Source organism: Paroedura picta, chromosome 7, assembly GCF_049243985.1.
Source record: "Paroedura picta isolate Pp20150507F chromosome 7, Ppicta_v3.0, whole genome shotgun sequence".
NCBI lineage: Eukaryota > Metazoa > Chordata > Lepidosauria > Squamata > Gekkonidae > Paroedura > Paroedura picta.
The window spans coordinates 72,169,467-72,194,482 of NC_135375.1; the positions used below are offsets into that span (position 1 = coordinate 72,169,467).

At 41.0% G+C, this 25,016-nt stretch overlaps 1 protein-coding gene across 8 annotated transcripts in view; it reads left to right on the forward strand.

Annotated features, from left to right (window-relative positions):
* DOCK8 (dedicator of cytokinesis 8) overlaps positions 1–25,016 on the forward strand; it is a 110,559-nt gene that overhangs the window by 81,567 nt on the left and 3,976 nt on the right. For all 8 annotated transcript variants that reach the window (XM_077344875.1, XM_077344876.1, XM_077344870.1 and 5 more), the window contains 14 exons: positions 1,134–1,230; positions 1,988–2,122; positions 4,367–4,519; positions 6,808–6,966; positions 10,052–10,152; positions 11,751–11,943; positions 15,603–15,746; positions 16,191–16,322; positions 17,564–17,698; positions 20,401–20,490; positions 21,967–22,203; positions 22,589–22,732; positions 23,424–23,530; positions 24,745–24,915. In XM_077344875.1, the coding sequence (XP_077200990.1) occupies positions 1,134–1,230; positions 1,988–2,122; positions 4,367–4,519; positions 6,808–6,966; positions 10,052–10,152; positions 11,751–11,943; positions 15,603–15,746; positions 16,191–16,322; positions 17,564–17,698; positions 20,401–20,490; positions 21,967–22,203; positions 22,589–22,732; positions 23,424–23,530; positions 24,745–24,915 (1,998 nt within the window). The remainder of the gene's footprint in view (positions 1–1,133; positions 1,231–1,987; positions 2,123–4,366; positions 4,520–6,807; positions 6,967–10,051; positions 10,153–11,750; positions 11,944–15,602; positions 15,747–16,190; positions 16,323–17,563; positions 17,699–20,400; positions 20,491–21,966; positions 22,204–22,588; positions 22,733–23,423; positions 23,531–24,744; positions 24,916–25,016) is intronic.

Consider the following 25,016-nt stretch of genomic DNA (forward strand, 5'->3'; position numbering starts at 1 on the left):
GAAGGACAGAGTCTGGGGAGGGGAAGAAGCTCAGTAGTAACATGATCCTCTCCATGCCACCTTCTGAAGCTGTCATTTCCTTCAGGAAGCTAAGCAGGGTTGGCCCTGGTCAGCAGTGGGATGGGAGACCACCAAGGAAGTCAAGGAAGGGGGAAGCAATGGCAAGGCTCTTTAGAATGTCTCTGGCTAGGAAAACACAGCTGCAGCAGGAAGAGTCAGATGGCTGCCCTCTACTGCACTCAAATTCCTCACCACCACCCTGGACCTTTCCACTGCCCTAATTTTAAAAATAATTTAAAACAAAACAGTAGACAATAATTAAAACCTGAAAAGCTGCTGTTGACTTTGTAATTTTGGTGCTACACAAGTTTTTTTTTTATGTGAACGAGGACTATTTACAGAACCAGATTGTCTGCCATTGCCAGGAGTTTCCCTTTCCTTAGCACACACACCCTGCTACATAGATCTGATATCTTAATCAGTGTGGATTGTGTGAAATATGGAAGGAAAGCCCCTTCAGTTATGAGCTATCACAGATTTTTAAAATGTTGTTGTGACTGATAAACATGTCTCAAACGAGTGAACGTGAGTTGTTTTGTTTTGTTTTGTCTTGGGGTCCCCCATCAGTTGTATACATGCTTACTAACATGTGAATAGTTGCCTACCTAATAAAACTCTGCCTCATTCAGGTCTTGCACTAAACCAGGACTTGTATTATTATTATCATTTCTATACTGCCCTCCCAGCAAACCAGCTTTGTTTAGAACCCAAACAAGGGCCAAACACACAGGTAACACATGGAACAGAGCTGTGTTCCATCTGCTCAGCATTTCCGTTCCTATAATTCAGGAGCCTCCAGAAGTGGAGCCATGGCAGTTCCTGAACCATTCCGTGCCATATTTTTTCATTCACAATCATGGCTTCTCAAGTTAAATATCATATCAAACTACAATGAAGCTTCTTTCCCATGGTTCACTGTATATCTGAACTGAGCCAAAGAGATTAGAAAGATGGATATTTATGATAGGAAATTTGAGCCTAAAGATATGTTTCATTTCTAAAGGCAGCTACTGTGGTCTGTAAGAAAAAAGGTGTATGATTAACTTATATATGGGTATTTGGTTATTGCCTAGGACAAAAGCTGAGATTGATCAAGAAGCTCTGCTCAGTGGGAACCTGGCTACAGAAGCAAATTTGATCATCCTGGATATGCTAGAGAACATCATCCAGGTGAGATATTGCATATCTGGCTACATGCTAGTTGTTATGGAACAACAAAAAGTTGGATTTGTCTCTATCCAGCTGTTGCTTGCCGTGCAAAATGTTCAGATTGTGACAGATTTATATCATGTCACAGGCACACTGATTATTGTGCGTAGTGTCATTTGTGATTTTAATACATTCTTTGCCTCCATGTCTGAATCAGTTTATACATTTTTGGTTTTCTTTCCATACATGTTTGTGTCTTTGATGCCTTGTATATGGTAACATCTGTGCTATTGCAGTGCTAAGCATTCAGTCAATGCTAGGATGTTTCTTAATCAATTTTTTAAAAATTTCATCTGAAGAATTCAGTTCTATCTGCCATTCACAGTTTCTCATTTCCCCCCCAAAAAACGTTTCCTTCTGGATGTATGCCCTTCCTCCTCTCATACCCAACGAGGCTTCATTTCCACCTTCTGTTATGTGAAGCCCTGACCTGAATGGCCAAGACTAGTTTTATCTAGTCAGATCTCGGAAGTCAAGCAAGATTGGTACTAGTCAGTATTCGGTTGGGATACCATCAACAAAGTCTGGAGTTGCTAGACAGGCAACAGCAAACCACCTCTGAACACCTCTTGACTTGAAATCCCTATGTGGTTGCCATCAGTCAATAGCAACTCTTTACCACTGCCATTATATGAAGCTGGGATAGTGCATCAAGGATAGTGAAGATATGACATTTATGGATAAAATCTAATTTTTGGAGTCATCTTATCTGTTGTAGGCAAGTTCATCTGTGGATTGCAGAGATAACCTCTTGGGAGGTGTATTGAAGGTCCTAGTAAATTCTCTCAGCTGTGATCAGAGTACAACATTCTTAACTCACTGTTTTGCTTCTCTCCGAACATTAATTTTCAAGGTAAACTACTTCTTTAATTATGAAATTATTAGTTCTATGCTACTGTTCTTTTATGAAAGTCGTGATTCTATATTTGTGGCTCCTGGATGGTCTCCCAGAACTGCTTTGGTTCAGCAAAGTTTGTTGTTTGTTGTTCTGTTTCTTAAGGCCATAGTCCTAGAACTCAAACCTCACATTCCCATAGAATGCTGTGTTGCCATCCATATGCTGCAGCCATCAAAATAACCATTTGCATAGAATTGTTCAGACAAAATGATAATTAATGAGGTGAAGACTTCTGTTTCCAAAATTTGAAAATGTTGCTGACAATGGATATGGGACAAAGTAGAAAAGATAAGACCTGTGGGTTATTTTTTAGCTTTCTTTAACATTCAAAATAAAGCAAACTAGAAAGATCTGTCAACTTGCAACAAAATCTGAATTCTTCTTAAGAGCCAGACCAGACAAGATCCTGGGAACTCCATGTATGGGGCATTTAAAAAACTAGCAGGCATGTGAACCCTTAATTTACATCAGGACCATGATGCAGGCTGAGGGAGGATTTTACATATTTTCGCCCATATGTTCTGTACCTCGATGGGCAGCATGGAACTGCTGTTTCCAATGTTGGGTCAGATATACAGGCCACAAATAGATTAGGAAAAAGACCCTTGTTAGAACCTACATTTTGTTCCAATAAAGAACTAGCAACTCCACTGATCACCTCCACCTGGGAAAAGGAAAGGGAAGGTGACTGTAAGCTGATTTGAGCCTCCTTCGGGTAGAGAAAAGCAGCAAATAAGAACCAACTCTTCTTCTTCATCATCATTTCAGTCAGGAAAGTGGCATGTGCACACATATGGCAGTTCTCTAACCAAAATTCCCAGCATTTTGCCTGATTTGACCCAATGCTAATGAAGCAACAAACTAGATTAGAAACCAGGGCTGATTCTGCACTTTGTTTATTCTGTTGTGGATCCTGCTGAATTCAGATCGATTTGAACTCATATCTTCCTCTATTCCCCCCCCCCCACTGAAACAAAAAGTGTTCTATATGCGATTAAGCTCAGAATGGGGAGGGGGGGGGAGTGCAGCAGGAGCCAAGTGCAGCAGGAGCCTCTTTCTTTTCTTTAAGGGGGAAGAGGATTGGAGACAGCAGAGGAGGGGGAATAAATCCAAAAGGAAAATCTCTGCTGAGAGAAGTTAGGGCTTCTGGAGCTTCTGCCAAGAGAAGTTAGGGTTTCCCCTTTAAGGGAAGCTTGCAACCTGGGAACGAGGAAGCCTTTGAACTGACGCCCTGGCCAATCAGCCAGGAGGCTTGAGGCAGCAAGTTAGTTCAGGAAAAGCAGAGAGATGCACCTTTACTCATGCCAATTTTTCAAATATTGGGGGTTATATCCATCCCAGGATATCATGGGGAAAAGGTAGGGTCACTCTGGATCAATCATGCTTGTTGCAGATGAAAAATTTAAATAGTCCAAAATCAAAATGGAAATCACATTCAGTGTAGACAGCAGGAACTGAATCGACCTGGGATTGGAATAAAAGATCCATGAAGATTCAGCCCAGGACATATTTTATATAATGGCTTCTTTACATACGTCCAAACAGGTTGTTATTTGTCATTTAATACAGGTGTTGGAGAGGCATCCTACTAAACAAAGTTACTGTCCCAAAATGCAATGTTGTTTTATTGTAAATATAAATTCCACTTGTCAAGGAGACATAACATCCACTGAAGAAGCCCTACATATTATGTACATATTATGTATGTATATAGATTATATGAATGCCCTTTCAAAATGAATTCCTACATTACATGAAATGTAACTTTACTGAGAAGCTTAATTATACAGAAATACCAGAAATTGTGAAATTCATAATTAAGGTTTTATTTTGTGTTGTCAATATAGTCTGTTTTTCAGTTCAAGTAATTTACTTTTTGAAACAATCAGATCCAGTTGAAATGGTTTTGCCACATAACATTGTCCTTTATGATGCTGCGATTCACCACACACCATAGGTACATGCAAGGCATTTTGCATATACATTCTAGAAGGAGCTGGCAAAAATATAAGATGCAAACAAAGGGTAGGTTCGTTGAAATGAAGTATGATGAATAGTGGGAGAAACATTTTTATCCATATTGGGAGCTGTTGCTGCTTTTTAGAGCTAAATAGAGTTCTAATCTTGGAAGTCAATCATCATGTGCTCTTTAAGCCCTTTAGAACCCATGTTACAGTATCTTTTTCTGTTTTCCCTTAGTTTGGAGACATGCTGTTTGAAGAGGAAGTGGAGCAGTGTTCTGATATCTGCCAGAGAGTCCTCCAGCACTGCAGTAGTAGCTTGGACACCACTAGGATTCAAGCTTGTGCCACCCTTTATCTCCTCATGAGATACAGTTTCAACTCCACCAGTGTAAGATATCCCCATTTATACAGTCTCAGACTGTGGCTGCGTTGCCTGTGTTCATGCTTTCCTAGTTTTTCTGTCAAATTAGAAGTTGCATATTTCTAGTGCAGCAATTAATCTTTGAGTCCGATGTAATTGCTCCACCCTTGCAGCAATTCTTTATCTCCATCTGGAATGTGTTTTGCTATACTCTCTTACATTGTTTAGAAAAAATCGAGGAGCTCCAGAGCTCTCTCTTTGCCACCATTGGAGTAGAATATTTCCTAGCTCCTCATTTTTTCCTCTTAAAAGAAAGATATCATTGTTAAATCAATACTCTTGTTGCTCATTGAAGATTATGATGGATGCTTGTTTGATGTGTTTGTATGAGAGTCATAAAATATCAGCACGTAAAATCTGCCGGCATTTTACCCCAAAAGCCAGGGCTGACTGCACCTCCTGATTAAAAGTTGCTTTGTGCAAAAAGGCTTTCACTGCATTGTCTAACCTGGCATCAAAAACATCTTTCTCGGTACAACAGCCTGCTTTCTCAGCACCCAAACTGGTCTTCTTGCCCCCTGTTGGTGGTTCTGACTCATTTGGTTCCAAAGTCAGACCCTACTCAAAAATGGTCCAAACAGGTTGTCTTCAGAATCACCACTAAAGAAACTATTAAATTAATCTGTTAAGGCCCATTTGGCAGCAATTTCTGCTTTCCATGCCCCTGTAGGGGGACAATCCCTTTTTTCTCCTACAAGGTTTCAAAAAGGTTCCTCAAGGGGCTCAACCCAGGCCTCCTATTCTCCGACAGTGGTCATTGTCACTAGTTTTTTCAAAGTCTCTTTTTCAAAGAGCTCTCTTAGCTCCACCTACCTCACTGGGTGTCTGTTGTGAGGAGAGAATGGGAAGGTGATTGTAAGCTGCTTTAAGACTTCTTCAGGTATAAAACCCAACTTTTCTTCTTCATTCTCTACATCTGCAGGGAGAGTAAGTGAAATCACAGCACTTAGAAAGGATTGCCCATTTATAAGGTTTAGGGTAGTGCTGAAGCCCAACATTTGATTTTGGTCTAAGGCTGTTTCCAGATTTCACCTTTGGATATTTCACTTCCCACTTTCCTCCCTGTACCCATCTGAGGCAGAAAAGAGGCTGCACGTATTAGATGTGAAACATGCTTTGCCATTTTATTTATTAAAAAAACAAGTTAGTTCAAGAAGACTCCATAATTATTTGTCTCTTTCACAAGACTTCTAAGGGAAAAGGTGCATAATTTCAAATGATATCTAGGTGGATTGTCTTTACTGTCAAGAGGGCCTACAAACAGGCATCTATCCAATGTCCATTGCACATATATGAACACATTTGACAGGGTCCCAATGAGCATCTGCCCCTTTTCAACAAGGCATCCAGTTGACTGTGGTGTGCAAGACAGCCATCTGCAGACACTTTCATTGAGCACTGCTTTGTAGATGTTACTACAAGAGGGGAGAGACCTAAGTAGGGGCAGCTGTCTTGCATTCTGTTTTCCACTGAATTGGTCACCCCAACCTCTGGGAGGTCTCCCATGTGGGATTGCACAGTATTGCACTTAGTTGTAACTGATGTTCATTGAGTAGTCATTGTGCAGGCACACATCCCTCCCTCCTACCCCACTGTCAGTGATTTCTGTATTGTAATTTCTATTGTCTCTGACTCATAGCAGTGGCACAGGAGGACTGAGGAAGAGTTCAAAGCCCCTTCTTGGAGCATCTGACTATTAAGTGGGAAACTGGCCTCCAACATCTCCAGTTGGGAGGGACTTCTTCTGGTCTGTTATTAGTTTAGCTAGAAAATCTTCTGGCAGCTGACCTGCACACTTGTGCAGTATCCATATGTGCCTGCACAGTGACAAGTTAATGAACAACCGTTACAAGCAAGTGCAACAGTTTTCTAACCAGATTTGTTTGATTATTTGAGAGGATGTCACACTGAAATAGTGCAATTTTATAATGTTTAATAATAAGTGGGCGTATTGTTCAAACTGCTGTTTCTTTGGAAAACTCCAACTGGCTTACTTGGGATTTCAAGGGCTTGTAATATTGAGTAAGCTATTTTATTGTGTAAAAGAGAAGTAACTGTTCTATCTATATTTATTTTGTGGAGATTGACTCTCAAGTAAGTATGTATGGGATTTCAGACGGTGGATTCAATAGTCGTTATAACAAACTCTCCTTAAGATGGTTGGAAAGATATAGGGATTTAAATTACATGAATGCAGAAGTCACTGCTAATGGAAATTTGATTTGTAACTGAAGATCTCCTTTGTTTTATCAAAGAATTTTGCAAGAGTGAAAATGCAAGTCACAATGTCACTGGCTTCTCTGGTTGGCAAAGCATCAGATTTCAGTGAGGAATATCTCAGAAAATCTTTACGAACTATTTTGGCATATGCAGAGGAAGATGCAGATATGCAGCCAACTCTCTTTCCTGCACAGGTAAGAGATGTGCTTTAGAGTCTGTTCATGCATTATATATTTAAGAAACATATCAGACAAAACCTAAATATTGTACATTCACAAACATTTTTACAAAAAAATTTACAAACATTTTTACAATGTGAGTTCTGTGATGACCTGATTAGATCCTACTAGTTAGCAAGCCTCATCTGGGCGCTGATCAGATCCCCTGGAAATAAAGATGTCAAACCCAACCTGCCCGCCTTTAGGAATGGTTGCTTCCGTCATCATGCACCTTGATTGCAGAGACTCCCCTCAGACTTCAGATAAAGATAAGGAGAAGGTTCCTTACATCCATGAACTCCTCCCTCCCAGTTTGCCTCCATATTGATCTGGGTGTTATCCTCTCTAGCCTGTGACTGGAGCTTCCTTTTATATCTCCTTTCCTTCCCTGCCTGTCTCTCTCATTGGCCTTAGGACCTGCCTCAGTTCCTGGCAATGCTTCAGGGGCTGTGAGACACTATCCCCACATTACTTAGCTTCTTGGCAGGACCTGTGCTTGCCCAGGTCTGCAAGGTGGAGCTAGCCCTGCTTGCAACTCGCCCCTACCCTGAGGCCCATTAGCACCAAATCAGCTGTTGGTTCTGGGAGGGAAGTCCTTCAAGGGAAAAAGAGAAGCCTTACAACTTGCTTCAGTGACTTCTGGATGCCTGTTGCCCTTTATCTCTGTCCTGGGATTCCCTTCCAGCTCTGTGACTCTAGCCCTGTGGCTGAGGCCTTTGGTGCTGCCAGAACAGTCCTCCCTTCCACTGGTCCCATCCTCCGTCACTGCAAGCCATGTGTCTCCACTTCTATCTCCACTCTGCACTCCTTGCAGAGCCATCCCTGCTGTCATCACTGAGGGAGTTAATGGGGCCACCTGTGTCCTCAACATAGGCACGCATCCTGATGGCACAAGGGGATGATGAGGATGGCTTGGGTATGACACTGGGATGGGGGGGGGATCCTTCCCTGTAATAGGTATTAAGTCTGAGCCCAGTGGTGCCAAGCCTAAACAAAAGACAAACTTTAAATAGGGGGAAATATTTATTTTAAAATGACTGCAAACCAAATGTTTATGCCTCCATAAAGGCTTGTTTCCAAGACATACATACATGCACCTGTATAGGCATATCCTGAGAGACAAGATACTGTTGCCAAGATGAGGCTTTAACAGTCATTTTCCCTTTTAATGTAAAAGTATTCCACAGGCTTGCTGATGATGAATGACCTGATTAACCTTCCTGTTGGAAGACTGCCCTAGACTGTTTGCAGTCTTTCCTCTGGTCCTGCTGAGGCACTCTTTCCATTTTATTAGACAGACTAAGCCACAACCCTAGGCTCTCTGTACTCTTTCTCCTTGATGGCAAATCTTTCTGCCTTCAGCCTCTCTCTTATGCAGCTCTTGGAAGGCTTCATTAGATATCTTCCAAAGCATACGTTTGACCTCAATCAGGACCAGGACCTTTTTGGTCCTGGCCCCAACCTGGTGAAATGAGCTCCTGGAAGAGTTGCCGCCGCTTCAGAAGCATGCACAGTTCTGGCGACCAAGATATATGAGGAAAGTTTGGAGAAACTTGGTCTGTTTAGCTTGGAGAGGAGATGACTAAGAGGGGATCTGATAACTTTCTTCAAGTATTTAAAAGGGTGCCATATAGGGGATGGAGCAGAGTTGTTCTCTCTTGCCCCTGGGGGACGGACCAGAACCAATGGCATGAAATTAATTCAAAAGAAATTCCATCTAAACATCCGGAAGAAGTTCCTGACAGTTTGAGCGGTTTCTCAGTGGAACAGGCTTCCTTGGGAGATAGTAGGTTCTCCATCTTTGGAAATTTTTAAACAGAAGCTAGATAGCCATCTGATGGAGAGGCTGATTCTGTGAAGGCAAAGGAGTGGCAGGTTACAGTAGATGAGCGATAGGGATGTGGGTGTCCTGCATAGTGCAGGGGGTTGGGCTAGATGACCCATGAGGTCCCTTCCAACTCTATTATTCTATGAAGGGCCTGCAAAACTGGGCTCTTCCACCAGGCATTTGCTTGGGGCCAATGAACAGCAGTGTAACATCAAACTGGCCCCCATTAAAATCCTCCCCTGGAATGTGAGCAGTATGTACAAGTGAAGATCATGGCCTGGTGTTTCTCAGAATGCACTTTATGGTTTCAACTGTTTTAACTATTTTGGATGTTAGATGTTTTATACTGTTAAAAACTTCCCTGAGCTGGCATGCTGGGGGGGAGGTCATATAAATCCAAATGTTAATTAATTAATTAATTAAATCTATTTTGAGCTTGAACGTTCTTTTTTAACCTCCCTTTAACAACAGTCACTTAGAATCATCAACTGAAAATATAATATTTTGAAGCATTCCTGCTATCCCCTTAGGGAACCTCTGTGTATAAATAAAACAATATAAATATATATTCCTAAAGTCTTACAAACAAGATTTGTTCTTCTTGTTGGATTAGTTGTTTCTCCAGAAGCTAAGTTTGGGGACATTCATAGAAGAAATCAGGGCTTTCCCCTTTATGATCTTGCTAATGACAGTAACAGGAGAAAGGAACGTAGAGAAAAAGAAAAGCATACAACTGCAGGATGATCATGAAAAAGAGATTCTATCTTACTGCAAAAGCCCAACAGTGCTGTATTATTTGCCAGTGTGACTGAGTTTGAGGAATGGCTGGCATTGAAGGTCTGCCAGAAAGTGGCACTTAAGTTCAGCTTTTCGGCATAACAACTTTGTTCATGATGAACAATCCAGCCTTGCAACCTCAAGAGTCATAATTGTGTCCATTTCACTTGCAGCATCTCAGCCAGTACTGCATTACAAAATCAACCCGCCAAAATATTCCTAATTATGACAAACTGTCCAGAAACCATATTGCTATACAGCCACATGTATATTAAAAACATATAAATCAAGCAACTGCATGCACAGTTTTCGAACAGACATAATGTATAAACAAAATATTCCTGAATATTTTGTTGACTCTCTTCTATAACTATTTAAATCAGTTTTTGTTGTCGTTCAGGAGTTTTCTGTTCATTTTAATGGACAAAGATGGATTTTCCCCATTATTTTTATTAGGTGGAAGAATTATTGAGTAATTTGAATAGCATATTGTCTGACACAGTGAAAATGCGAGAGTTCCAGGAAGATCCAGAGATGCTCATGGACCTTATGTACAGGTGGGTCTCTAATATTTCTCTTTACAACTTAGCCAGAAAGTGCTGGAGTGCTGAAGTTTAATTCTGTTTTAAACAAAATATTTTCTGTGTGATTAGTATCCTATACCAGATGCTATAAATCTCAAATTTAGATCAATTTAAAAATTATAGTTTATGTATTATGGTTGACCACAAAGAATCCTAGAATTTGTAATTAGAGCATGCTGTTGATCCCAGGGAACCCTAAGATTTAATGTCTATTTAACTAGTTTACATCTGTGGTGTAGCTAGTATGAAAGTCTAGATAGCAACAATGAGAGTAAACCTCAAGCTTTTATGTGCATATTTCTTTACCACATCTACCTCTATGCAGATCTCTTTGATTTAATGAGCTCTCCTCCTTCCCTGCCGGACTTTCAATCTAGATACAGAATCATAGAGTCAGAAATATCTTGCAGTGTGACAGTGTGACTATGATATTATATTGTCCCTGTTGTAAAGAAGGCAGAATGTAGCCCTGAGACTTCCTATCTCACTTGATTGGGTTTCTCATTAGCAGACAGGAATTCAGTTGCCAAATGAACCTTCTCTGTCTTGACAAAGGCTGATTCCGCACAGGTGAAGAAGGCCAAGAGGGCAGCCATATGGAAGCAGGGCAAATCCCTACTTCCATATGATGTTACTGCCAGGTCACCAGCCTCCTGGGCCTAGTATGGATCAGGCTCCAGAAGCCCTGGGCTAATGGAACGTGGAAGTTTCCAAGTTCCCTTAGCCCTCTGCAGGGGCCAACAGGGCCTGTCCTGTGGCAGGCCAATGTGGACGGGGAGGAGCTGGGCCTTCCAGAGGGTCAAACAATACCCTGGTTGGCTTGGTGGTGCTTTGCTGTGCTGCAGAGTGGACCAGGGCATTTATTTTAATTTTGTGCTCCGTGCAATCCCACCGTCCTTCAAAATAAAGAACCTCTCATGCTCCCCCTCCATGTAGTGGAGCTAATCTGCTGCTGTTTTGTTTCCCGGGGGGGGGGCTATTTCAGTGGGACACGAGGGCTCATTCTGCACACATTGGATAATGCACTTTCAATGCATTTTAGTAGTAGATTATCCTGTTCCGCACTGGAAAATCCAGCTGCAAAAGCACACTGAAAGTGCCTTATCCAACATGTGCAGAATGGGCCCAGGTGTCCCGCTGAACTTGTGTCCCCCATATGGACACAGACAGCTGTGGAGCATGTAGCTTCACAGCAACGCAACGCAACGCCAGTGGCCCCACACAGCTGCTACCGTGTGGAAACGGCCAAAGAGTAGCAAAGAAAAATGTGAAATAGTGCTGTTGCTTTGAATTAGTTAATTTCTCTAATCTATTATGTAGTTTCTGTAGGAGCACTGCTCAAACTCAAAGAATTTAACCTTGGCTCTTAGCAGAGAAACAAAAGTTTTAACAGCTCTGAAAAGATTTTCAGAATATTTAAAAATCCATTGTTGATCAGAAGGGGATAAAAGATACCTGTCTTGATAGTTTCATTTGAATGCAGTTAAACAGTTTGGTGCACTAAGAGAAGAGAAACTTTTTATTTAGCCTAAAACAAATGTAATATACATTTTATCATGTTCCATTGTTAGAATTGCCAAAGGATATCAAACATCACCAGACTTGAGACTAACCTGGCTCCAGAACATGGCAGAAAAGCATACCAAGAAAAAGTGTTATACAGAGGCTGCTATGTGTCTAGTTCATGCTGCTGCACTAGTTGCAGAATATCTGAGCATGCTGGAGGATCACAGCTACCTGCCAGTGGGCAGTGTCAACTTTCAGGTAAGAGTGGATTCTGCACTTCACATGGAGTCCTTGTGGAGATGTCATGTATCAGCCCCATCTACTTCCTTCCCACAGACTGCTGGCCTTGATTTTTCTTTGGGAGGGGGATTCTCTACTGCAGTCACAGTCACACATCTAGTCTAATTTTAGATGCCTCTGACATGTCCCCAAGTTTGTTGGGGGTCACCAAGGGCCTCTGGATAAAGATTTCATCTGTACATTCTTTGCCAAGCAGAATAGAGATGAGAAGGTCTTGAGACCAAGAAATGAAAATAAAGGGAAGGGGGGAGAGACATGGAAGAATTAGGTGAAGGGAGAAGTAACAGAAGGCACAGATCCATCCTATGGCTGCCAACACCATTTTAAAGGAGTGTGTAGTTCTATAAAAATTGGCATGAAGCTGTTGCAGCACTTATTTATTTATTTACATTTATTTATATTTGTTAACTGCCACTCCTGGACCCGTCCAAATTGTCGTGGTGTACAACAAAGTTAAAACCCACATAAAATACAGTATCATAAAACATAATGACAGCAAAAAAACAGTCTAAAAATCTCCCACCTCCCCCATCCTATAAGAGCAGCCATAGCCACTCACACCCGGGGGGGATCTACTGGTGATACCCAGCCTGCGGGGCTATATCAGGAGGGAAAGGCATAGGGGGAAACAAGAGCTCCTAAGGCCACCACACTGTGCACCTGATCTGGATTGGGGCCTCATAGCAATCTTTAAAAAAAAAAACAGATACTTTTAAAATGGCATTGGCAGCTATGGGATGGATCCCTACCCTCCATTACTTGTAGTTTGAACCCGACACTCTTCATTTTGCTGTGCTGAATTGCAACAAAGCTGTCTCAGTTGCATTCTGAATTCTATCCCTCTTGCCACATCAAGATAATTACACTTTATTTGTCTTCAGGAACATTGCCACCTGGATCCCTACTGTTCATTACTTGCAGGTTTAACCTGGCACTAGTTTTTTTTTAATTGACAAAATATATACCGGTTATATAAACCACATTTTCAATGCTTTCCTCAGTGGTAATCTTTACAAATCATCAAGCACTTATGGCTGTTACAAAGTTGCTAGTAGCACTCTACTGATAAGTACTTAATGTGATAAAGTGGCAGGGAAAGTATCTGGAAGAGTCTTCCTACATACCTCAGAAACTAGATACTCTGTAAAAACTGCCACTGAGGAAAGCATTGAAAACATATATAACTGGTACATGTTTTGGCAGTTTTTAAAAACTGGATATTTACAATCATTGTTCACACTGTAAGAAGCATATATTCAGACATAAAGATAGAACATTTACACTGTACATGCCTGTCTGTCAGTTTCTTCACTTTTTGGTTGCATGTTCCGCTGAGAGGTCATTCTCATTTTGCCTGAACCTTCATGTGATAGCTGGAGATCTCTTGGAATTACATATAATATCTAGGCCACAGATGCCAGTTCTTCTAGAGAACATGGACGCTTCAGAGGGTCTGCATGCCTGATGACTTTTGTGTCAGTTTGTCGCAACTGCTCCACGTGTATTTTGGAGATACGAGGCTATAATTGGGCTCTAGATGGACTACTTATTGATAACTACAATTTACTTTTAGGGCCCGGAATTAATCTCCATGTTTGTCTGTCAGTATGTGGTAAATGGTCACATTTATTAAAAATCATGTAACTAACCACATTCACAGAGACCGTATTACAGTTCTTAGTGGTATATGGAAGAACTACCATTAGTACTATCATTCACTGTGACATCAAGAGATCCCACCCTATACGATTCAGAGTTTGGGATGTCCCTCAGGGTCTGGCATTTCTAGAAGAAATAAGGAAGACCAGAAGAGATTTTTTTAAAAGGCAAGGGAAAACTGGGACAAGTTGAGTTATGTGCAGAGGTGAGGTCAGAGGCTAGGAGTTATGCTAAAAGTTTCAAAGAAGTGGCAGGTTTAATGGAGGGACTTGGAAGGAAGAGGATGATCTAGCACCACGTAGCAGCTCTGGAAATGCTATTATTCTTTTCTTCACAAAACCCCTGGAATACATTATTGTTTCCATTTAACAAATGAGAACTGAGGCTGTGAAATAGCAGCTTGTCAAGCCTTCAGCTGTGGTGGTATTTGAATGCAGATCTTCCAGGCCTAAATATGAATAAATCCCACTCCAACAGCTGAGTTTACCTAACTCAGCTCATTGTGGGTTGCTTCCCATCATAATTTGAGGTGCTTAATTTGAGCAGGTTACTATACTTCTTACTAGTTGTGTAAAAAGCATATCAAATACCTAAAGCTGTTTTAGAATATTTCAGATTTTGCAATGGCTTGTAACATCAAAACCCTGTTGCCCATACATGTTTTCAAATTAGACTCTTAAGCAATAGCAGCTTTTACAGACGATGAGTAATGCACAAATATTCATGTTTACATTCCTGGAAAAAATATATCAGCTTTACTACGGTAATTAAATCACTTTTTAAAACAGAATTTAGGCCTCAGGTTTGTTCCAGAATAATTATGACAATATCCCTCCAGGACATTAGAGTTATTTACAAACATGTCTTTAGAGATTACTGTCATAGGTTAGCTATTGTTTTTCCATGGTTATAGGGACTGGATATTTTGCCTGAGTTGATCCCTGAATACTTTTACTTAAAAAAAAATCAGTAAAACAAGAATTGGTGAAAACAGGCTAAAGACCAGTGCCAAAGAAGAGGGTACACATAAACGTTTCAGATGAAGCAAGCCACCAAGATATAATCTTAAAGGAGGAGCAGAGCTTTTATTTAGATTTTATTTCTCCATGTGTTTTAAATTGAAGGAATGTGTAGTAGATGTTAAGCTTCACTTCCCGAAGTGCTCTGAGACCTGTGAGCCTAACTCCTTCAAGGGGAATAATAATAGAAGGTCATTGAATGGCTAGAATATTTATATTTTATTTACCATGGTCAGGAGTTATACAAAGTTCACCATCTCTTTAGGAAAAGTTCTACAACTGGTGGTATGGAATGTGATTCTCTACAACCAGAGAAAGGTGGTAAAAGGAAGAGATAGAAAAAGTAAGCTAGATTTGTTGGAGAAAATTCTTGAATGACTTTTAAAGAGAATATTATAACAGCCTTCTTTTTCATTATATCCTCTCTGTATGCTGATTGTGTTGCAGAAGTATTCCAGTCTGCATCTCTTACAGTGCAAACAGTATATCAATAAATAGGGGATGGGGGAAAACCCTTCGTTCCTGGCTCAGGTTCGTTGATCATGTTGCTTCCAATATCTCTCTAGTCTGCAGGCATGCAATGACTCATTGGTTTCCCCCCACAATCACACAGTGCCTCACAGAGCAATGTACTGGAATGCTACAATGAATGAGAGCAATCAGTTAAGCAGATTTATACGATTTATCTGTATATGTTTCGGTAGAATACTTTTTGAATAAAGAATAACTAGGAGATATAGATGTTCTCAGCAAGAAATGTCATAAATATGTAAGTTAAGAGACTGGGGAAAGATCACCAGATCAAATACCCAACTGTGAATAGTGTTTATGGCATCCCACAAGCCAGGAACATCAGAAATGGTACACTGGTGCTGAGGGACCTTTCTGGTATGCCAAAGAACATTATTTGGACTAAGAGGATGCATTGTTTTCTTTCAGAATATTTCTTCCAATGTGTTGGAGGAATCGGCCGTTTCCGATGATGTTCTGTCTCCAGATGAAGATGGAGTATGCTCTGGGAGATATTTCTCCGAGAATGGTTTGGTAGGGCTGCTAGAACAAGCTGCAGAGCTTTTCAGCACAGTGAGTAAAATGGGGGGGGGGGTCAATTTATGCTTGCCTTGTGTTTGTGAAGAATCAGGGTGAATGTTAGGTATTCCTACCCTGCCACTTGTGAGCTGAAATTTACCTTCTCTCAGTACACTTTAAGCACAGATATATACAATCTGAGTTTTTCTCATACATAATTTACATTAATGTGTACTTTGACCTAATCAGACCACAGTTAAGTAGGAATAGAAAACGTCTCTCCTCTAGGCCTTCTCATATCAACTCTGTGCCATTGATAAAGCAGATCCTTTGCAAAGTGCAGATATGCTTCGTTGTGCACAATGAGGATTGAGCTTGTCTTAAGAGGCTGCAGTGCTGCAAACACTAAAACATGTGTGGTCTGCCTGTCTGATAAATGATAAAGGAATTAACACTTTGGTTTTGTATTTGTTTCTTCTTCTTTTTCTTTTTACCAAGGGAGGACTGTGGGAAACTGTAAATGAAGTCTACAAGATTGTCCTTCCCATCTTAGAGGCTCATCGAGATTTCAGGAAGCTTTCTTCCACTCATAGTAAACTCCAGAAGTCCTTTGAGAACATCATAATTAAGGTACCATTCAGTAACTTCTGTTACAGGGCTGCAGGGATTATTTATGGATCATGACTATTTACAGATAAACTCTTCTGCAAATGTACAAAATTGCCTCATTTCTCTTTTCTAGTTTGTATTCCCATTTGGAATTTATGGTGTAACTTAGAAACTGCCTGTAATACGGAGTTCGGCACAATGAAACTTCTTTTTGCTTGCTGCACTAGATGGATAATGAGAACCATATTTGCCCTTATGGTTTTCAGTGATCACTAAAGTCCAATGTCTGTATGCTGCTGCATGCACAGGCATGCTTGCCTGTCCTCATCTACAAGGAGAATGCTTCACAGCACAATAAGGAATACTGTCCATGTATCAAAGCACTTCCCTTCATAGAGAGAACTGTGCACATGCAGCTTTGGATCTTGCTCGTTGAATATGTATGGTAAAACAGATGACTAAAAAACATCCTATGAAGGAGCCTGCAACCCCATGGTCAACAACTGGGTATTCATTCATAGCAACCACACAGTCAGATGAGTGTTAATCCTATCTGCCTCTTCTCTACATTTCCAAATTGTTACGGGAAAGTTGTTAAAACTAAGCTCACTATATTGCTTGAGTATACAGATAATTTACAGGGCTGTTCTAGACAGACTTAAGTCCTTCTAACTTGTGTTTAGAATTGCAGTGTTACCGTTGTGCTATATCAGCTCTCAGTTTAAAATTCACAGCACAGATCTGGGGCATGGAAATATGCTGAGTGCTAAATATGTGTGCAAATATTGTTTCAACGTTTTTGAAAAACAGATGTTTTGTCATTGCTAATGCCATTTTTTGCTCCATTGTCACAGACAGTGAAACCATTGCTTTCCATTTTACATTGATTTCAGTAGATTTTACTGTCAGGGTTATATGTGCTACCACTGCAAAATCAATGTAGCATATGTTCTGTGATAGGAATAAAACTGAAATATGCTGAAATCATGGACATTCCACATAATTAACACGATCTATCCAGTATAATTTATGGTAAAGTTGTTTGAAAGTGCTATGTAATACTATTTAATTAACAATGCAATTCTGTGCAGAGTCATTTGACTGCAAGTCTATTGATTTAAGTGGGCTTAAATTGGAGTAACTGTACATAGACAGCAGTTCTGTTAATAATGCAAATAACCAATCTTCTAATGTTATTACTATGCACAATGAGTGTACTTTAAAAGGAAGACAAATTATATAATTTAATATTTATCAATCAGGGTCAGAAGAGAATGTTTGGCACTTACTTCCGTGTTGGCTTTTATGGAGCTAAATTTGGAGATTTAGATGAACAGGAATTTGTATACAAAGAACCTGCCATTACTAAACTTCCTGAGATATCTCACAGACTGGAGGTAAGTGATTACATTTCCACAATAAACACCAGTACATGAAGGAGTATAATTTTGATTCTATTTCCATGGAAGAATTTGGTCAATGAGATGATAATAATAATAATAATAATAATAATAATAATAATAATAATAATAATAATAATAATAATAATAATAATAATAATAATAATAATAATAATAATAATTTATGTATAACCCATCCTTTTTCAAAGGGGAAACCAACCTGAGCCTCTAGGGCCGGGTGGGTTATAAATAAAAATAAAAATTAAATATAAACTTTAAAATCATCCTTTCCCCACAATAGACACCCTGTGAGATAGATGAGAGAGCTATGAACTTTAAAATAATAAATAATTCAGAATTAGGTTAAAATAGCTCCTTCTAAGCTACAATCTCTCTTCTGATGAGAGGGGTGATGTAAATATAGGGGGATAATAAAAGGGATGATGTTTTAGCTGATGTTCTGAGCAGACGTGTTTTGAGTAAAGCTTTTGATAAGGTTCCCCATGATGTTCTGATGGATAAATTGAAGGACTGCAATCTGGATTTTCAGATTGTTAGGTGGATAGGGAATTGGTTAGAGAACCGCACTCAAAGAGTCATTGTCAATGGTGTTTCATCAGACTGGAGAGAGGTGAGTAGCGGGGTACCTCAGGGCTCGGTGCTCGGTCTGGTACTTTTTAACATATTTATTAATGATCTAGATGAGTGGGTGGAGGGACTGCTCATCAGGTTTGCAGATGACACCAAATTGGGAGGACTGGCAAATACTCCAGAAGATAGAGTTCAACGAGATCTGAACACAATGGAGAAATGGGCAAATGAGAACAAGATGCAATTTAATAAAGATAAGTGTAAAGTTCTGCATCTGGGTCAGAAAAATGAAAAGCATGCCTACTGGATGGGGGATACGCTTCTAGGTAACACTGTGTGTGAATGAGACCTTGGGGTACTTGTGGACTGTAAACTAAACATGAGCAGGCAGTGTGATGCAGCGGTAAAAAAGGCAAATGCCATTTTGGGCTGTATCAACAGGGGCATCACATCAAAATCACAAGATGTCATAGTCCCATTGTATATGGCACTGGTCAGACCACACGGAGTACTGTGTGCAGTTCTGGAGGCCTCACTTCAAAAAGGACGTAGATAAAATTGAAAGGGTACAGAGGAGAGCGACGAGAATGATCTGGGGCCAAGGGACCTAGCCCTATGAAGATAGGTTGAGGGACTTGGGAATGTTCAGCTTGGAGAAAAGGAGATTGAGAGGGGACATCATAGCCCTCTTTAAGTATTTGAAAGGTTGTCACTTGGAGGGGGCAGGATGCTGTTTCCGTTGGCTGCAGAGCAGAGGATGCGCAGTAATGGGTTTAAACTACAAGTACAATGATATAGGCTAGATATCAGGAAAGGATTTTTCACAGTCAGAGTAGTTCAGCAGTGGAATAGGCTGCCTAAGGAGGTGGTGAGCTCCCCCTCACTGGCAGTCTTCAAGCAAAGGTTGGATACACACTTTTCTTGGATGCCTTGGGCTGATCCTGCGTTGAGCAGGAGGTTGGACTAGATGGCCTCTTCCAACTCTATGATTCTGAGAAGGAAGACCAGATTTCCAGTATTATCTCTGGCCTTAACTGTTCCTCAGAGCCTGGTGGAACAGCTCTGTCTTGTAGCCCCTGTGGAATGGTCCCACATCCAGCAGGGCCATGATTTCACTACAGAGAGCATTCCATTGGGCCAGTGCTAAAAAGTCTATGACCCTGGTTGAGGTCAGTTTAACATCTTTGGGACTGGTGATCTTGAGCAAATTTTGCTCACTAGATCTTAATTTGTTTCTGACCCAATTGTGTATCAAGCTGCAGGGGACAGTATACTGGTCACACTAAATCTGGTTTTGAAATGATCAGCAAACTACTGGTTGGAATCTTAGCAACAGAGAGACTATCACAGAAAATATTGACTATTATATCCCCACCTTTCTTCTGCTATGGAACAGAAGAGAGTACATGTGGAGCTCCCATGTTTTCCAGCTATGCACAACCCATGGTTCGTGTGGCCTCCAGACCTGTGAGCCCATTATAATTTTATCCAGATACTAGCCTGACAGCCTGTTGCATCCAGGAATGCAACGGGCGTTAGCGGTGGCCTCCCCCAAGGGTGCCGCCACTGCCCTACCTGTGTGCACCGCTGGCAGCTCAGTCAATGTCCCCGCAGCCAGCCAGCCTGCTGCGCAAGCTGCTGGCTGGGCTGGCCAGGGTGCCGCAGGAGCGCCCTCCTCGGTGGTTAGGCTGTAGCTGCTACGAGGCTGTGTGTGCTCTTCACAGCTGGCATCTGGGAGCGGGCACTCCAAGGGCAAGCCCAATCCAGCTGTCCCCAACTTTTCTGGTCATGCCCAGTTGGGCCCATTGGCCAGAAGCGGTGTCTGGACACCTCAACGCCGCTCCTTCTATGGTCCTGGACACCGCTCCTCTTCCAAAATATATAATGGTTACAGATGAAGTCTGCAATTCAATGCTCATCAAGTTCTGAATAGATTGTGTTTAGCCCAGTGGGACCTACATCTGAATAAATGTAAATAGAATTTGGCTGGCAAGAATGAAAGGTATCTGCGAAGTATCCTTCATCCTATGACTGTGCCTTTATTGCAGCTCTATGTATTTTTTACAAAACCTCCTTCAAGTCTTCTACATATTATTGTTCTCTTTCAGGGTTTTTATGGTCAGTGCTTTGGGGAGGATTGCATTGTAGTGATTAAAGACTCTACTCCTGTAGACAAGAATAAACTAGATCCCAATAAGGTACGGTAGACATATTCTCAATTAATACTATGGACTTTGATGTGCTGTAACTACATCTCTAGTTCTACATCTTATGTGACTTACATTTTTGAACTGTGATACTAATTGTTATACTGGTTATACTGGTCTCAATGGCTGTAAATATATGTCTTAGTTTTTATCTCTAGTTCTCTAGTTCTACCACACATACAAAAAAAAAAGCCAGAACCTGCAACAAGTTTTATACACTTGAAAAATAATTTATGAAGATTTTATTTGATTAGTTTAAATTAAAGGATTAAACAGGACAATTTGTCATTTGTACATACATATCTCGAATGGATTCAACACTGTTTTACCATGTTTATGTGACACACCATTTGGCTAGGCTCACACTTAATGTAAGTCAAGTAAAATTCAATTCTGTCCTGTTGAGGAAGGCAGCATAGTGAAATCTGAATCTCAAAGCCACATCAACCCCATTTAAGGCAATTGCTATCACACACTGAGGTCAGCTTTGACTTGGCTTTTAGTGCATTGTGATTAATTCATGGGTGGTATTGGGTGGCATAATGCTGGCTAATCATTGACTGCTCTAGCTGGAAGACACCATAACCAAGAAACAGGATGTGTCTTTATTCAATCAAAACTTTTAACCTGTGGGAGTGGGAAGGAAACAGCTAGAAAAATAACAGGGAGATAAGAAAAACTGAACTATTTTTTGTGAGGAGATTATCATTAAAGTCCTGATGTGTGGCTTAGCTAAACTAATAATAAATGTGTATATATTGTTCTCCAGGGGTTAGCTGTAAGATGTATATGGCTTAGCTAAACTAATAATAAAGGTATATATATTGTTCTCTAGAGGTTAGCTGCATATTTTGCTGCTGATGTGGCAGTCATCTCTGCTTGTATATATATTAAAAAAAACTGTTCCTCATCTATCCCTGCAAGCAAAGGCAGTTCTCTTGTTGCTTTTGGCAGGGTTCCACCCCACCCCCCTCCTAGTATTTATCTCAAACGGCTAATCTTCTCTATCTCCGGATAAACACTGGAAACGTAAAAAACAAACCTGGGCAAGAACTGTTCCTATGAATTCAACACTCTAGAGTCACCTCTTTTATTGACAGGAAGAGGTGAGAGGTAAACAGCACTCTGAGCTCCTTCTTAGCCAGACCTTAAGGCTCAAGTTCTATTTTACACTTACAGTTTACTGCTTGCATCTGAGATGCCACTTGTGATGGTATAAAATTCTGTCAAGTCACAGTTGACTTATGGCAACCCTGTATGGTTTTCAAGGCAAGAGACATTTGGAGGTAGTTTGTCATAGACTGCTTCTTTGTCGTGGCCATGGGATTCCATGGAGGTCTGCTATCCAAATACTAGCCAGAGCTGACCCTGCTTAGTTCCTGAGATCTGATGAGATCAGGCTAGCCTGAGCTATCCAAGCCAGGGCAGAGATGGCACTTACAACTGTCCATTTTCCTTCCTTCACAGGCTTATATACAGATTACTTTTGTGGAACCCTACTTTGATGAATATGAGATGAAAGACAGAGTGACTCACTTTGAGAAGAACTTCAACCTCCGGCGTTTCATGTATACAACCCCTTTCACTCAGGATGGACGCCCTCGAGGAGAACTGAGTGAGCAGTACAAGAGGAAGACCATTTTGACCACAATACATGCTTTTCCCTACATCAAAACTAGAATCAATGTTATTCAAAAGGAAGAGGTAATGAATGCTTCTAAAGGGATGGAAATAAGTATAAATGTGTGGTTGTCAAAAAGATAAGTAGGGGTGTAGCACCCTTTTCGTTGGCATATCGTTAACCACTAATACTAACCATCTGGGCATCCTGAACTGGTTGTCCTTGCTGGGAAGCACTCACCTCCCTCCCTTCCCCTTCCTATTTCATTTCTGTTACATTTGTGGGGTTACATTATTTCTGCCTGGGAAGCATGTTCTAGATTTAAAGGCAGAGAGTAGCAGCAATGATGGCCTTGTTTGACTTCTCTTTGGTCTGAGATCAAACAGCCTGTTGTCCCTGTGCCAGCTGCTCTTTGTGTTTTCATTGTGGAGGGGTTAGAACAGACCTGTTGTCTCTCTGTGGTTTCAGTTTGTTTTGATGCCAATTGAAGTAGCTATTGAAGACATGCAAAAGAAAACCCAGGAACTAGCTGTGGCTACCAGCCAGGTGCCTCCCGATGCCAAAATGCTTCAGATGGTGCTTCAAGGTTCCGTTGGAGCAACCGTAAATCAGGTATTCAGGAAAGCGGATAAAAGTACTGCTTCACTAAAGCAGTGGGGTATTTCCTGTCTCTCCACTCCCTTCTATTCAGTCATTTTAACATCTTGGGCAGAATAATTAATTGGTGCATGGACCTATACACACTTACACACACAGAGACACCCTCACTCTTCTCATCCCAGTGAGATGCTTGCTTTTTAGTTTTAGGGATAGCACTCGCATGGGTTGAGACCACCAGAGACTTACTTTGTTTTGCCTTTATTTTATTTACACACATACAAGCAAAGCACAAGTGAAGGTCAACAATATTATTCTACAGCAAAGCAAATCCATTAGCCCACATCAGGTCCCAGAGAAACAGATCCTGGAATCCCACCATGTTTCACACCACTTATAACAGTCTCTGCCTGTCCCTTCTAGCATCTAAACTGCTGTCTCTACATACACAGACAGATATCTGCCCTTTCCCTTCTCATGGAATGTCACTTCCTCCCATTCTTTGTGTGTGCTGAGACAGAGCCATTTTCCCAGGCCTGTGAAGAAACATCGTCCCTCTTTTGATACAGACTCTCACTCTCCACAGGCATACCCATTTAGGCCAAGCCTGTAGGATTAATTCACAAGAACCAACTGCCTCATCATTCATCTGTCTTCACTGTTCCCTTAGACTCTGTGTAATACAATATTCTGTCATTTTCATAAGGGGCCACTAGAGGTAGCTCAAGTGTTCCTGGCTGAAATTCCAGCAGATCCAAAACTTTATCGACATCATAATAAACTGAGACTATGTTTCAAAGAGTTCATAATGAGGTAAGTAGATGGGGAAAACACAGCTGTGTTAAAAATGACTCTGAGACAGTGTCTGTACTGGCACTTTTTAATAGGAGGGCCGAATCACACAAGAAGCTGGTAGGTGCCAAGTGTTTTGTTTTCCCGTTTTAAACAGCTGGTGCGTGGGATCCAAATTTAGATTTGTATTTTGTGCAAGGAGGGAAGTGGTCAAACTTTCTCTACTGAAGCAACCCCATGGAGCTGGTATTTGCCATTACAGGCTCCAATAGCCACTCCAGAAGGCAGAAAATGTCATGCAGGGCAAATTTAACCCTCCTGCCCTTGCACCGCAATGCCAATCAGGTTCCCACCTGCCAGCCTACTGAAAACCAAACAAAATGCTTGAATGCATCATACATGATACTCTCAGTGTCTCATCAGGTTTGGAACTAAACTGGCTTAATAACAGATGTACAGCCATGGCTGGCTCTACAAATAGGCAAGTTGCTTCAGGTATGGGTCAGCCTTCATACACCATTAGCTCAAGAGGTCCAAGTGCTTGGGAAAACTCGAGCCCAGGAGAGAAAGAGTGTATTAAGTATTTTGGTTCCTAGTCAAGAACAGCATGATAGGGAGAAGTGAGGTGCAGCAAGAAAACGAGAAGGTGGTAAAAGGAAGTGAGTGATGCTCCCAGTTTTGAGTTGCTGTTGTGCACAACGCTTTAGTGCTTTCCAAGGAATATCAGCACCAAGAGCCAAACTACATGTTACAGTTTTCTTACATTGGATCCAGGTTCCTGAATATGCTTCCTCAGCAGTCTCCTGTGGGGAAAGACATTTTGAAAGTCCCCAGGAACCTAACTGGGCTTGAGGCAATGCCAAGGTTAGAGGAGGATGGATTCCTGCATTCCCACAATAGCATTTTCCTAAGCTGTAATGTCAGAGGAAGAGTAATTTGCCCATCTTTGGAGCTGCACATGGAGTAACCTGTGCATATGCAGCTCCAAAGATGGGCAAATTACTTCCCCCCATGGATGTTTCAGCTTGAGAAAATGTCAGATGGGGTGGGGACTCCTAAGTTTAGTCCTAAAAATGCCTTTTTACCCAACCTTCCACTTCCTCTTGCTTCAAAATGCGTTTTTTTAGAGTGTGGTGTTACAAATTGAAGGCAGTACAGAATATACCTCTAGGTCTTCATCCATACATGCAAGGCAGTTTGGCAGACTTTACCCATTTGCATTATTTTGGGAACAGATGTGGAGAAGCTGTGGAGAAGAACAAGCGCCTGATTACAGCTGACCAACGGGAATATCAGCTTGAACTGAAAAAAAACTATAATAAATTGAAAGAGAACCTCAGACCAATGATTGAGAGGAAAATTCCAGAGCTGTATAAGCCCATTGTGAAAGTGAACAGTATGACAAGGTACTTTTAAGAGCCACCCTTTTCTGCAGTTTCCAAATCACCATCGATATGTTGCAGGATCTCTTTTGAATTAGATTGCAACACAATCCTAAACAGAATTA